The sequence below is a fragment of the Microplitis demolitor genome, chromosome 9, assembly GCF_026212275.2.
Source record: "Microplitis demolitor isolate Queensland-Clemson2020A chromosome 9, iyMicDemo2.1a, whole genome shotgun sequence".
Lineage (NCBI taxonomy): Eukaryota > Metazoa > Arthropoda > Insecta > Hymenoptera > Braconidae > Microplitis > Microplitis demolitor.
The window spans coordinates 4,499,353-4,514,260 of NC_068553.1; the positions used below are offsets into that span (position 1 = coordinate 4,499,353).

Here is a 14,908-nt window from a genome sequence, read left to right on the forward strand (position 1 = left end):
TTCAATGCTTCAACATATGATTTTATTGAAGTACGTATAGTTACTGTGACTCAACATTCCTCTGAGTGCAGTTACACTAAAATAATGCTATTATAGAAATTCAGTTATTTACTTTGATTGTCCAAAAAATGGAATTTTAAAGCCATTTTTTTTTTTTTTTAATATAATGCAAGTCACTGTTGATTGCCTTTGCAGAGTATTATCCAAGATTAAAGACATTTTCGCCAAAAACGTGAGCGTCCAAGAACGTCATTTTGGGAACACATTCATAAAATAATTACAACGTTTTTTAAATGATGTCCTCGGAAAAAAAATTATAGTCTTACGAATTATTCAGACTTATTAATTTGTTTTAGACCATAGTTCCATTAATATATATTCATGTTATCTATATTTTATTTCATATAGTGTCATTATGACGAGATTACGTTACATATAATCCTGTAGGACCTGATAATTTGCAAGGATTTGAATTAAAAAATTTGTTTGATGCTCTGCTCTGCTAATAAGACCAGAAATTAGTTACTTCTGTGATTATAGGATTTCTGAAAATTGTTTCGAAGAAAACCATTTTAACTTGTTTTTTCGTCAAGTAATTGAGATGATCGCTTCTATTTTAATTTTATATATTCAGTATAAGATGAATTGAAATCAATTTTAATTACTTCTTAATTTAATAAATAATCATTTTTTTTACTGTAGAATTGATCAGCTAAAATATTTGAAAAATAAAGAGATATAGTGTAACAACAAAACAAAGATGAAGTATATAATGTTAAAAAATGTGTACACATGCGTGAGTAAATTGGATTATGTATACACTACATAAGTATTTATTTACATCATGAAGTCATGATTATGCGTATATAATAGTATTATAAAGTTTTTAAAGTAGCTTGTAGCGTGGATATAATATGTAGCCATACATTACATCTTATGTATGACATTGAACGAGTTAACGGTTGTGCTTGTACTTATAAATACATTCCACTGATTATATGATGGTAGTGTCGTTGCCGATATATTCATTCTATTAAACCTAACGCACTCCCGCTGTATAATGTAAAGTAAAAGATACTTGTAACATAAGTTGTTCTACTGGCGCATATGAATTCCTTAGGTGGCGTCAGAATTGATGACATCATTTATTTATACATATTATTATAGAATGTAATTACCATTTCAAAGATTTAATCAATTTAAGCGAAAGAAAGGCAAGATAGGTTATACTACACCGCAATACGTATTGATAGTGACTTAAATAATAAAAATACATGCTAATGAACTATCAACAAGTAATAAGGTCCAGTAGTCTTCTAATACACGAAGAAAAAAATATTATGATTGAAAGGATCTAATGGATCGTGATGCTCTAATCATGAAGGGAGTGATCTGGATAGCTATCGTCATAGTCCATTCTAGCCCCACATACAATTCGAGTTGCTGCCAGCACTATACTCACTAGTGATCTGAAAGACCCGAGCATGAACTTCAAAGTAAAATTTGAATGAGACCGTGTTTGAATTAGAATCTGTAAAATCGCATAGCACTAATTTCAGGTTCTAGGTATACACTCAAACGTTTGCCGTTGAGCCGAAGTGTCTGTGGTAATTGTGAGAAATTTAGTAAAAAGTATTCATTAGCTTTTCGGTCATAAACCTCCCACACGATGTTAAAATATTTTCTTGATATGTGTTATTTCTAAATTATGAAAACTCAACTTGAGCTAAAAATAATCAGAATTCGAAGTTACTAACTTTTGAATGAAAAAGTTGGCTTTTCATTGTTTGTATACTTTTCGAATTTTTCACAGATCCCCAAATGAATTTTACACCTCAAAACCATGCACTCTAAAACCAAGTGTGTAGTCAAAATTAACACACTTGCCAAATAACATTAAAACGCCATAAGCAATACATAGGGAGCATTCCACGCCAAATCGGACGGTTTTAAGAATTTTAATTTTTAATTTCCGTCATTTTTCTATATTTTTTAGTACTCATCAAAAAACTCATCCTTCTAAATTTTGAGATTTTTTTTATCATTGGTTCAATAGATATGAAATTTTCAAAAAAAAAAAAAAACGCTCTTTTCATGGTTTTTTGCTTATAACTTGTTGAAAATTTGTTTAAATAAAAAAACTCAGAGAATAAAAAAGTTTCGTTATTCCATGTACTTTCAGAAAAAAAAAATACAAATAATTTTTTAGAAAAATTTTTCTACGTTATTTTTGAGTTTTAAAACTTTAAAGTCGTTTTCTGAAAATCATGCATATTTTGATTTTCCTGAAAATTTCTGTCAACAAGCTACTATATATTCCACAACTTTTCAGGTAGTTCCAGTCGTGGGACCTCCGTGGCTACTATTTTTTTTCGATTATTGAAAATTGAAAAAATTTTTTTTCCGCTATAAATTATTGTCCGTATCGTTTTTTAACACTGTAAACTTGTTTTTCTTACATATTCAAAATTGATTTCGATATTTTTGTATTCTTAGTAGGGATTTAAAAGCAGTAAGCAAAAGTTAATGCTATTTATGAGCAGTTATAATAAATGTTTTGATTTATTGAGAAGCAACTATTTCGAAGCAAAAGAAACATTAGATTTCCTATGTAATTCAGCTAAGACCATGACAGGAGCTCAAAAATATTATATTATTATTCGAAAAAGCTACGAAACTGTATTCCAAACGTTTTTAATTATTTTCGTGTTCTTCTAAAAATTTTACATTAACGATTGCTTTATGAACTAGAGTAGTCCTTAGTTAATATAGCTCCGTTGCTTTATCGAATAACTATATGATATTTTTGAGCTCCTGTAATGGTCTTGCCTGAATTGTATAGCAAATCTAATGTTTCTTTTGCCTCAAAATAGTTGCTTCTCAATAAATCAAGACATTTATTATAACTGCTCATAAATAGCATTAACTTTTGCTTACTGCTTTTAAATCCCTACTAAGAATAAAAAAATATTGAAATCAATTTTTAATATGTAAGAAAAGCAAGTGCACAGTGTGAAAAATCGGTACGGACAATAATTTATAGCGAAAAAAATTTTTTTTTAATTTTCAATAATCGAAAAAAAAATAGTAGCCGTGGAGGTCCCACGACCGGAACCATCCGAAAAGTTGTGGAATAGATAGTAATTTGTTGATACAAATTTTCAGGAAAATCAAAATATGCATGATTTTCAGAAAACGACTTTAAAGTTTTAAAACTCAAAAATAACGCTGAAAAATTTTTCTAAAAAATTATTTGTATTTTTTTTCTAAAAGTACATGGAATTATGAAACTTTTTTATTCTTTTTTTATTTGAAATATTTTTCAAAAAGTTATAAGCAAAAAACCATGAAAAGAGCGGTTTTTTTGAAAATTTCATATCTTTTAAACCAATGACCAAAAAAATTTCAAAATTTAGAAGGATGAGTTTTTTGATGAATACTAAAAAATATCAAAAAAATAACAGAAATTAAAAATTAAAATTCTTAAAACCGTCCGATTTGGCGTGAAATGCTCCATAGATATTAAACACGTGTTTAATGTACATTGTGAAACGTGTTTTAAGTGACTACAATAAATTATAGTTTTGCTTATGGCTTTAAACACGGAACACATTCAATGTCTATTAAAACAACACACTTTTGACACACTTGGTTTTAGAGTGTGTGCATTTTTTTTTTCTATATTGAATATTGACTCGGGACTTCTCTGAGTCATAAAAATGCATGCCATCAGTTCCAGGAAGTTTCAATGTTGCCTGGGGTCTATATAACCCCGTGGAGGGAATGTGCGACTTTTCAAAGGTATATTTGTGGTATCAGGCGTTATTATCCTCGGACAAAATATGTCCCACAAAATATCCTCAGATAAAGTATTCTGAGACAAATTATCCCCATGATAAAATATCCTTGGCAATCGGGAAAAGCAATTTCTAAAAAAATAGACTGATAAAGCAGACTTGGAAATAAATATTGAGTGAAATCCGTGAAAATAAGGGCACAGCACGATGACAAGCAGTTTTTTTTTTTTTTATCAAGCAATGATATTATGTTACAGATATTTATATGTAAGATATTTTGTCACGCGGTGCTATTTTATCATAAGGATATTTTGTCACGGGGGAAATTTGTCTAGGGATATTTTGATATAGGGATATTTCGTCTGGGGATATTTTGTCAGGGATATTTTGTCCGGGATGAAGACGCATGGAACCAGATCCGTAGTAAGGGTTAACAAGGGTATCATGACAATCCATAGAATTCATAGAAATACTAAAAGAGGTTTCTTGTCAGATGGAAAAATAATTAATGTTGTCTTATGGATTTCGCTATCTAATGAGTTTTTAATATGACTATTATGGATTTTCATAAAAATCCAGATTAAATCCATAGAAATGATTGATTAAGAGAGGAATCCATATTGGATATATTTTGTCGACAATTTTCCATGCTTTCTTACTACACTAAATTTTTTTAGTAACTATTGATGCTACCATTTATTTTACTGAGGTCAGGACGATTTTAAAACATGTAACACACAATCATATAATTGTGAATGTATATAGTGTTGAACGGATCTATCAGGAATAGACCGAGTGTGTACGGCAGCGCACGTCTCGGTTAATTTATTATAGCAGTGGCTGCTCGAAGAACACGCAGCAATGGATCTTCTCGGTGTTTATAAATTTATATAGTGTATTATACGATGATTTAGAGAAATATAAAATGAGAGTTCAAAATGCACGTGAATATAGGATACATAAGAGATCAAATGTGGAATCATGCGTGAATATAAGTGAACGAAGAAAGAATAAATAATAACAGAGTTAGTAGCGGCAGCAAATGTGTGCATACAGCAGCAAACAGCAACCCTAAATAGCTTTAAAATGCTTGGACGCAGTTTTATCGGTGCGGGCTTATACCTTGAGATATTTACTCTTTCTTATATATACTACACGGAAATAGTCCTGTGAGCATCAGACAAAATGCAAATGTGAATACATGCGACCGCTAATCTGTCTGGAGTATCCATGACATCCCAACGCCAACCAGTGACTTTTACGGCCCGTCAAGATTCAACCATTATCTCTTTTTTAATAGATTATTTTATTTATGTATATTTATTATTATTATCACAATATTGTCGCTTCAGAAAAAATTTTTTCATCAAAAGCCACTATTTATATTTTATAGAGGATGTTTTATAGTTTTCAAAACCCTACTTTCATTTTCCGTACGACCCGTATGTCCCAAATTATTGATTGTCAAAACCAAAATAGACTTTTTTGCTTTGATCAATGATAACTCCGCTCCAAATCGTCACAGAGACTTTTTGAGGGCTATAAATTGATTGGCATTAGATTACCTAAAAGAGTTTAAAGCTGAGATTATCAAAAAATTTATTGAAGCCCATAGATATTTTTTAAGATGAGCAAAAATTTGGGAATTTTTTTTTTGCGGTGGTTTTCTTAGGATTACTCTGGATTCGTCCATGATAAAAAATTTGATGTCCAGATCTGATAACAATAAGCTTGAAGCTATAATTTGCTTTTTTTGTTATTGCTGTATGACCGTTTTCCTCTGAGTTACACACGGAAAAAAAATTCTTATTACCTGTACTATCTATTGGATCGTTATAGAGGTATTGTTACATTAACGATTCTGATTGTAATCGGCTGAGAAGTATTTCTTACTTTTAAGCAAATGAATATAAATACAAAGTAAACTTTGAATCTTGCGTTTAGGTTATCAGCTTTTATGACTACTACAATATATTTACTCAAAGATACTATATGTTAAATGGTCGTTACAACAATCCATCATATTAATATATAATACATATTGGTACTATTTGGCGAGATGATAAGGATGTTTGTAATGCGTGCATAAAGGGGCGAGCACTTGAAAGTACCTGATGACCAGTTAGCTTTGTTACGTTAATAAACCATATATATGACATTTTTTCAACTATTCACTTAAAAACTGGTTAAATCCTAAACCCTTAGAACATTGCGTCAAGACAATAAATATTGTCTTTGTAGCTAGATCTCGATTGGATTCTACTATAAAGCATGCGAAGTTTGTTCTCGATTCACTAATAATCTAAAATAAATAGAAAAAATATTTTCACAGAAAAAAATGACTCGTAAATTTAAAATCATTTTCTTAATGAGCGAGTTTTTAAATTGAGAAATCACCTGTTACATCAAATGCATATTTATTTAATTCAAGTAAAATTATTTAAGCAGAAATGATAATCTACTTGATTAAAAAAATATGTCATTGCCACTGTAACAGTAACATATTTGCTTAAATCAAGTAACTTTTACTTGTTACTTAAAATTATTTTTCGCAGTGTAATAAAATATGATACAATATTGAAGTGACTCATGCTTTCTGAACAGTCAGATTTACCATACATGTAAACATAACTGTAATTACAATTATTAGTCTTAGAGTCGGATGACCTACAATTTATTTTATAACTAACTCCAAATACTATATCTAACACATTAGAAGGCATGCTCTGTTGAGCCAATCATAACAACAATAAGTAGAAAAAATAAAAAAACGACTGAGAAAAAAAATTACTCGTTTTTATAGAAATATATTTTCATATATATTCATACATACTCGTTTCTATATAAATATATTTTCATATACATATGAAAATATACTTTCTTCAATATCTTTGCTTAGTTAATTAGTTAATTACATTGAAAAAAAGGGTTGAGTAGGCTAAAATGAGATAATAGTTTTAAACACAAAAAAATTTTCTCTTAAGGGTCATTTTACCCTGAATTCAGCTTTATTGCATATTCATCATAAAATAACTTGAACAAATTTTTCAGTTAAGATTTTAAAATGGTTGCACTATTTCCGGTAACCAACTCTTCCTACGTTTTTTCCTGAAACTACAGATAAATATTTACAATGAAGTGATTTTTTGTTGTTAAAAAGTAATGTCTGATTTCGCCCTACATTTTCTACCCTCCCCTACATTTTTTTAAATTGTGTCATAGTGTAATGAGAGGTGTAACATTTCTTCAAACGCTTATTACTTCTTTATTATTATTATTATACTTCTTTTATTTTTATAGTAAGCACAGAAAAATTTTTTTGATCCAATTTCTATAATGGTCACACTACTCAGTGTAGCCAACTTACCCCCTACTTCTTCTAGAGACTTTATATCAAAATCTACAAAAAACAAAAAAAATTTTTCTTAATCACGGTGCCTAACTTTTCCACACTCTACTCTATATCGATCATCAGCAAAGTACATACATTAAATAAAAAAATATCAAAAAATTAGCAAATCGACCATGATTATTGTTATTCATCTATATCCACAATCATTGATAAATTATTTAAATAATTCCTTCAAAAAACTGGAAAGTTCTTTAACCGGCTTGCTATACTCTCCCCTTCCTCTCTATTACTCCTACTGATTTTCTTCTAAAATAATTCCCAAAACTAATCGTAAGTTTCACTTTATGTTAAAAAATAATTTAAAATATTAAATATAATTGAAAGCATAAGAGAATTTACTTTTCCGAGCTTTCGTCTACCTCATCGTAACCTGCCCTCTGCTTGATCATTATAATTTATAACCAACAAATTAACTGAAGAAGATATTAATTATTGTTATTAGTCTTACTTACACCCACATTAAATTCAAATAAATTGACAAACAAATTTATTATTTCCGCAGTGTATACTTGTCCATTAAAAGGAAGCGATAAGTTATTGATAAAAAATAAAATTAGAGTATATAAGTATAATGATGTTATAAGTAAATTTATATAATAAGAAAGAAAAAATGATAAAATAAAATAAAATACTGAAGAAATAAGAAACGATGAGAGGAAGAAATCACGTTTGTGAGAAATTTAATTGTACAATAAATCGTGATTCTTCGATTTGCAACCTATTTCCTACTGCGTTGGCGGGCCAGCACATTGAACACTATACTATACGATAAAATGTGGTGGTAAGTGTTGCTGCTTAATGCGTGGGTGCGCTCAGAACTTTGCACGATATGTAACCTGTCCATTTGTTGTTGTACTTGGGTGTGAAAGTCGGAAGAGTCTATTTAAATACTTATGAAAAATTATCATCATCAATAAATATAATCAGTTGCTTTCTCTGTTTGTATATGTTATTTAAATATTTATGAAAATAAATACAGTAATTAATGTAAATAATTAATGGATTTAATTTATTAATTTATAGATTCGCTTGCACAAACAGCCACACTAACGAGTCTTGCATTTTTTCTGAGCTCAAGTTTTACTACAGCAGTCACTGCGGCACCGTCTTACAATCTCGGGATTATTTCCGATCCTAGTATTAATATTATGGAAACGTGGGAGCAACCTTGCGGTACACCACTGGCTGCATCTTTAAAACGGCCACCACAAAGACATAGTGTTCATCGGGCATTAAAGAAAGTACGAATACAGCTGCGTGTTGCTCAAAATCATTTTCGGAAAGACCTCAAAGTCGTACACGAAATTTATTCAAAGGTAATTAAAGTATTGACTGTTTATTTCTTTAAAGATTTCAGTTTCTTTCCATGGATTGTAACCGTATGATAAATTGGTCAAAATGGACAATAATGAGGGGGAGATCTTATAAGCAAAATATTTCGATAGTATGAGTTATTATTTCTAGTTCTGGTTTTTTTTTCTCCAGATGAGTGTTCAATATCACTTTGACCCAGTTATTCATAAAAAATCCGAATGTGAGACAAAAATGGATCTGCTAGAAAATTTAAGAGTTTAAATGTTTTCAGCCAATTTCACTTAATTTTAGGTGATAAATTAATATTTCATGACAGCTTTAAACAATATCAAATTTGAGTTCTAGTTGTATATACTTTTTTTTTTTTAATTTCGAGGTTACGGGTGATAAAAAAGTAAGGGCACGATGATCCTGAGAAGTTTTTATAGACAATAATACATTGACGTAGTACCATAAATTCAAGCGAACAACTGTTTTTTTTCTTTATTAATGGTCCACTTTATTTCAGATTTAGCTTTTTCAAATTGTTGATGAAACAATTTGAATACTTTTTTTTTTAATATAAATTCGAAAATATCCGCAGTTTCTGTTGATGATATTTGTCCCACCACTATCTAGAAACAGTAATTAAGAATTTTTACTTAAATGACACCGGGTGCCATTTTGATCCCAAACCATTTTCTATCAGTTTCTTATAATTTTCCCGCTGGGAATAGGACTATCTGACTAAAATTTTTCATAAGGACCTGACAGGGTTCTTGTCAGGTTAACTTTATTTCAAATAAGTTCCCGAGAAACTGACATGGATGTAACGTTTAAGATCTATAAGGTCCTTATCAGGATTGCCTTATCAGGTCTTCACAACGATATCCTCATCGAATCCTTATCAGGATTACCTCATCAGGCCTTTACCAGGATACTCTTATCAAGATTACCTTCTTAGGTCCTTACCAGGATATTCTCATCAAATCCTTATCACGGTTGCCTTATTAGTAATTATTTAAAAAAAATATTAAATTGCGAAAAAAAAAGAGAATTTTAATTCGATCGGGAATGTTATCTATTGTATTAAGAGCATTTATTAGAGGAAGTAAACATATTTTTAATTGATGAAAAAATCCCGATGAGTGCTGGGCTGGAACCTGCGTCCTTCTGATTCAAAGTCCTTGATGCTATCCACTGTGCTGACGTACATATGAGATCTTGTAAGTGTAAATATTATATTCACATATATAAAGCATGAACTCATCAGGTTGACCTGATGGCAAATGACTTTTTTTTTTAATAAAAATTTCCTGATGAGGCCCTAGCAAGGAACTGGTCCGGTTTGCCGTAATAAGGCAAACAATATATATTAACCTGACAAGGTCCTTATGGTACTTCAGGCATATCAAGAAAAAATTCCAGTCAGGTAGTCGAGCTATTTACTGTCGACTGCGACATTAAACTCATTTTCTCAAAAAATTTACGATTCACCTTTTAGACTAAGATTCTTTCTTAAGAAACCTACGTTCAAAAACAAAAATATTTAAAAATCTAGTTTTGATGTAAGACCCTAATTTGTTTTCTTCATGTTTTTTAATAAAAATCTGAAAATCCATAGTGATTAAAATCAATGCTCCTTTCTTTTGGTACGAAATATGTTCTAAAATTTTTTCAAAGAAAAATTTTGAAAACTCAGAATATTTGCCATTTTTTCACGCAGCGGTAAAAATGTCACTTTTTAACACATGTATCATTCAACAGACGTGTGTAATTTAGGAATTAATGTAATTAAATCATTTAGATTTTTCAATGAGAAATAAATTAAAATAATTATAATCTACTTCAATTCCTTAAATATTCTTGACATGATCCAATAATTGTTATGGGAATTTTTTTTATTTACAAAAAGATTTGAAAGTATACTCTTGAATGAGATAGTAAAATAAGTTTGTTATAATAATTTATATTCATATAATGACAGTCGAGATTGTTATGTCTATCATTTATATTTTAAAAACATTATTATCGTAAGCAGTTATAGTTGTATAATAATACAGTTTTTTTTCTGCTTTGCTTCATAATTTTCCACGTATATCCATTACCATTTATTATTTTATTGTCAAGATTAGCGCCACACCTGATGGTTTTAGAAAACTGAGTTTTTCTGCTGTCTTTCAATATAGAAAAAAAAAATATTAATAATGATAATAAACCATAGCTTTGGTAAAGTAAATGAAATAATATGATAGTTGGGTATAGAAGACGCTTCGTACTTCGTAGGTTGGTTAGTAGGTAGTATTCCACTACTTCCCACAATATTCCTGTCAGCTGAAACAATTGAATCTCTTTGGATTTCCGTTTTTGTTATTATTATTATTATTATTATTTTTTTTTTTTTATGGAAAAATATTATCAGTTTTTTTTTTACAGGTTTATAAAGTATTGAAGGGACAATATCACATGAGCTGGTTGCCAAAGAATCAGCTTGAATGGTATTACAATGAACTTTGGTGCAAAGAAAAGAGTAAAAAAGCTGAACGTGGATTGCCACAACTTCACGACGCGCTTCAACGATTTGCCATAACATTTCATTTGTTGAAGAATTTTCGTCTCAAATCAAATATCAATGTCGAGTATACAATGAATAAAAGGAATGAAATCATTAATCAAATGCAAAATGAAGTTCATCGAGTAAGCTTTATTTTAATATATTTCTTAGGGACGCCTGTTAAAAAATTTTGCTCCAAATATTTTCAAAAAAAAAAAAAATAATATTAAGGATCGATTTAAACCTTAGAAGTCTTTCATAACAATTTGTATGCAATGGTTTACTTGAAATAGTAAATAACAATTTTATTTTAGAAAATAATTACTTATTTTGAGTATTTATGGAAACAAGAACAATAATTACTTGAATTCAATGTTTTTTTCTCAATGGATACAAGTAGTGTTTGTATAAGAAAAAATGAAAAAAACTTTTAAATTCTGTGTTAAAATTAACATATATTGAATATTAACATCCAAGTCATAGCCAGTGCGGCCAGATCGTGGGATATTTTTACCCCCTCCTGGCATTACACCCCATGCTATTTCACCACAAGAAGGGGTATAAATATCCCACGATCTGGCAGCACTGGTCATAGCTAAGTGTTTCAGAACACTTATTTAAAAAGTTTAAGAAATAATTTTTTTTTTGGTAGAAACTTCAAAACGATTTTACCATTTTGAGTGATAAACTTTACTCTTTTTTTAAAGACTGTAGATAATCGTTGATAAAAAAAAAGTCTTCTTTAAAATTACTTCTATAATGTAGAATTATAAAAATGTTTTACTTTCATTGGTATTTTAATGTTTTACTCAGTACGATCTTCTTTAATCGTAATAATAGTAGATAACTAAGATTCGAAAATTTGTTATTTTCAGATGCTGTGTGAAGTGGAAACAGCAATTTTAAATTTAGGATTACAATTACCAGAAATTCATAAAACAGAAATAGTCACATCAGATTCTGATTGGGCCACAGAAGGTGATCTCACTCTTATGCTCATACAAGACTGGGGTGTCCTACGACTTTACCAAGCATTTCTCAATGATTGGACACGGGCGCTTCGTAATGCGACAGCTATTGGTCCTGGTACTTGTGATCCGGATGCCATGAAACCGCTTTTATATCGAGCAAAACAAAAAAATCCGAAAAAAACGAAACGATTAAAGCCTAAAAGATTAGCTCAAGTTAAAAAGAAAAAAAATGAAAATAATAATAATCATAATATTGATAATAATAATAACAATACTAATATTAACAATTATAATAATAATAATAATAATAATAATAATAATAATAATAATAATAATAATAATAATAATAGTAATAGTAATAAAAATAATAGTAATAAAAATCATAGTAATAAAAACAATAATAATAATAATAATAATAATAATAATAATAATAATAATAATAATAATAATAATAATAATAATAATAATAATAATAATAATAATAGTAATAGATCTAATCATAATGAAGGTGTTGTGGTTAGAAATAATGAAATTATCGTAGGTGGTAATGGCGAAGTTATTCATTCACGTAGACGAGGCGTCAGACGACGAATGGCTAAGAATAGGAGAAAAAAAAATAGACAATAACGTTCTATAAATAGGATCGCAAATTATTCATAAATTATTTATTTCATTGTCATCAATTTTTTTTTTTTTTTTTTTTTTTTTCTATAGAATTTATTAAATTATGTCTAATTTCTTTTTTTTTTAACTACATTATTAACAAGATTCATATAGAACTTTTATAAATTTCTACACTGTAAAAAATAAGATGCTGACATCAAATTCTCTAAGAATTTGACAAATTTCCTCTTCAGTGGAACCAAATTCGTTTGAACCAACGAAAACTAGTTTGTCTCAAGAAAATCATTTTTATTAAATTAAAAGCTCTACCTGATTATGAGAAATCGCTTAAGCGTTTATATTAAAGTTTTTAACTTTGACCGTAAATAAAATAACATTTGAGTAAATAGTGAAATATATTTTGATTAAATTTTGGGTGTACTTAGTTTAAAAATAAAATCTTTTCGAAGCAAATTTTTCAATTTTGATAAATTTAACTTAAACTCTTGAAACGTTTGGTTTGAAAACTCTACATATTTCAATGAAACAATAGTAGTTTCCAATAATACCGAACGTGTGTCAACCGATGAGTTTCTTGGGGAGAGAATCCAATGAGGTTGTAGGAATAATTTCACGCACTCCTATTAAAACTGAAAAATATTTGACAAGAATATAAATATATTCGTAACAAAATAATGAACCATATTTGAATAAAAGTCCTTATATTATCGATTCGATAAAAAAAATTATTTTTAAAAAGAGTCACATATTTATCTCTTTTTAATTAATGCATAAGCAATCGATTTTGTTTGTATCCATTCAATATAAAAACAAAATATTAGAAGTAAAATTTAACTAAAACTTTCCTACTGGTTCTGTGGCGTAGCGGTAAAGCGACTGATTCTTGCGCGTTGAGTGTTGGGTTCGAATTCTCCGGATACCAATAATACGAATATTCAATTGTTCACTAAAAACTTCTGTATGTTAGGATTATTTGTAAAGTGTAATATATATATAATATTATAATATAATGTAACTGTCCTAACACTTGATGAAAAAAAAAAAAGAAATGATAACAATAATAATAATCAAATCGAATCAAAAATGAAAAAATACATAAGAAAAAAAAATTTTTTTGAATTAATTATTAATGAAATAATCCAAGGCAATACTCATTTGATTCGGATTACTGTTTTTTTTGGATCTATGAAATACAGCAATTTGAAATGATCATTTATTGAATCAATTGCAAGGACAGTCTCTATGAACCTAAAAAAATATTACTTTCAACACTAAGATTCATTTGCTTTAATAAAATTTTGACAACTGAAAATTAATACCTTCAATCACCTCACAATTTACTGTGAGTGAAATTTTTAATTATTTTATATGAAACAAAAATCATCATTGCATCAACAGCATCAATGACTTTAGCTAATTTCTATTTTTTTTCATTAATGAAAAAAGTTATTGAGTTACAGAATTAGTTCAAACGACTCGGTATCTTCCTTTAAGAAACTCACTTGGAGTAAAATACTGTCAAACGTAGAGGTCAGCAGATTCAATCGCTTGACGCTCTTGGCTGTATCGAAACGCACGGAGTACTTGAGCCAAACGAATCTGGTTTGACGTTCGGAATCATTTTTTACAGTGTAGAGTAGTGGGCGAAAGTATGAGAATCGATAGGAATTCGTTGGAATAATCTTCTATGTCCATCTCCGGATAGGAATTCTTGTGGAAATCTCTTAGACTCTATTGAAATTAATGAAAAAAAAATCTTGTGTTGATAACTTTGAATTTCCCTTGGAATTCTAATGGGATTTATGAGAATTCAGTCGGGACATTATAGGAACGCATAAAATTTTTCGACAGTTCCCTGCATCGGAATGTAGAAATGTGACAAATAGATGACACATATGCCTAAATATTTTGAATGGGCGCCAAAAAAAAAAAAAAAAAAAAAAGAATGTGTGGAATAAATTTCTCATAAATCCTTACTTAAATGTTGCAACATTTATGTTATTATTTATGTCGACGTGTAAGTCAACATAAATTGTTATATATGTAAATATGTATGCGCAAAACAATAAATGTCAGATTGAATAGATTTTTCGCATATATGTATATATGTATATTTTCATGGGAAAGGGAGGAGGGGAGCGAGTACATTATCTAAAGAGTCTATTTAAGAATTCTTATGGGTGTTGATGGCGCTTTTGGACGGGTTCCCATCGGAATCTTCATTTAAATCCACTCAGATTCTCAAAAGAATAGATGG

At 29.1% G+C, this 14,908-nt stretch overlaps 1 protein-coding gene across 1 annotated transcript in view; it reads left to right on the plus strand.

Annotated features, from left to right (window-relative positions):
- LOC103572835 (NAD-dependent protein deacetylase Sir2B) overlaps window positions 1–14,584 on the plus strand; it is a 33,441-nt gene extending 18,857 nt beyond the window's left edge. The window contains exons 2-4 of the mRNA XM_053741767.1: window positions 8,233–8,525; window positions 10,939–11,199; window positions 11,932–14,584. Of these exons, the coding sequence (XP_053597742.1) occupies window positions 8,233–8,525; window positions 10,939–11,199; window positions 11,932–12,654 (1,277 nt within the window). The 3' untranslated portion in view covers window positions 12,655–14,584. The remainder of the gene's footprint in view (window positions 1–8,232; window positions 8,526–10,938; window positions 11,200–11,931) is intronic.
- The last annotated feature ends 324 nt before the right edge of the window (window positions 14,585–14,908 follow it).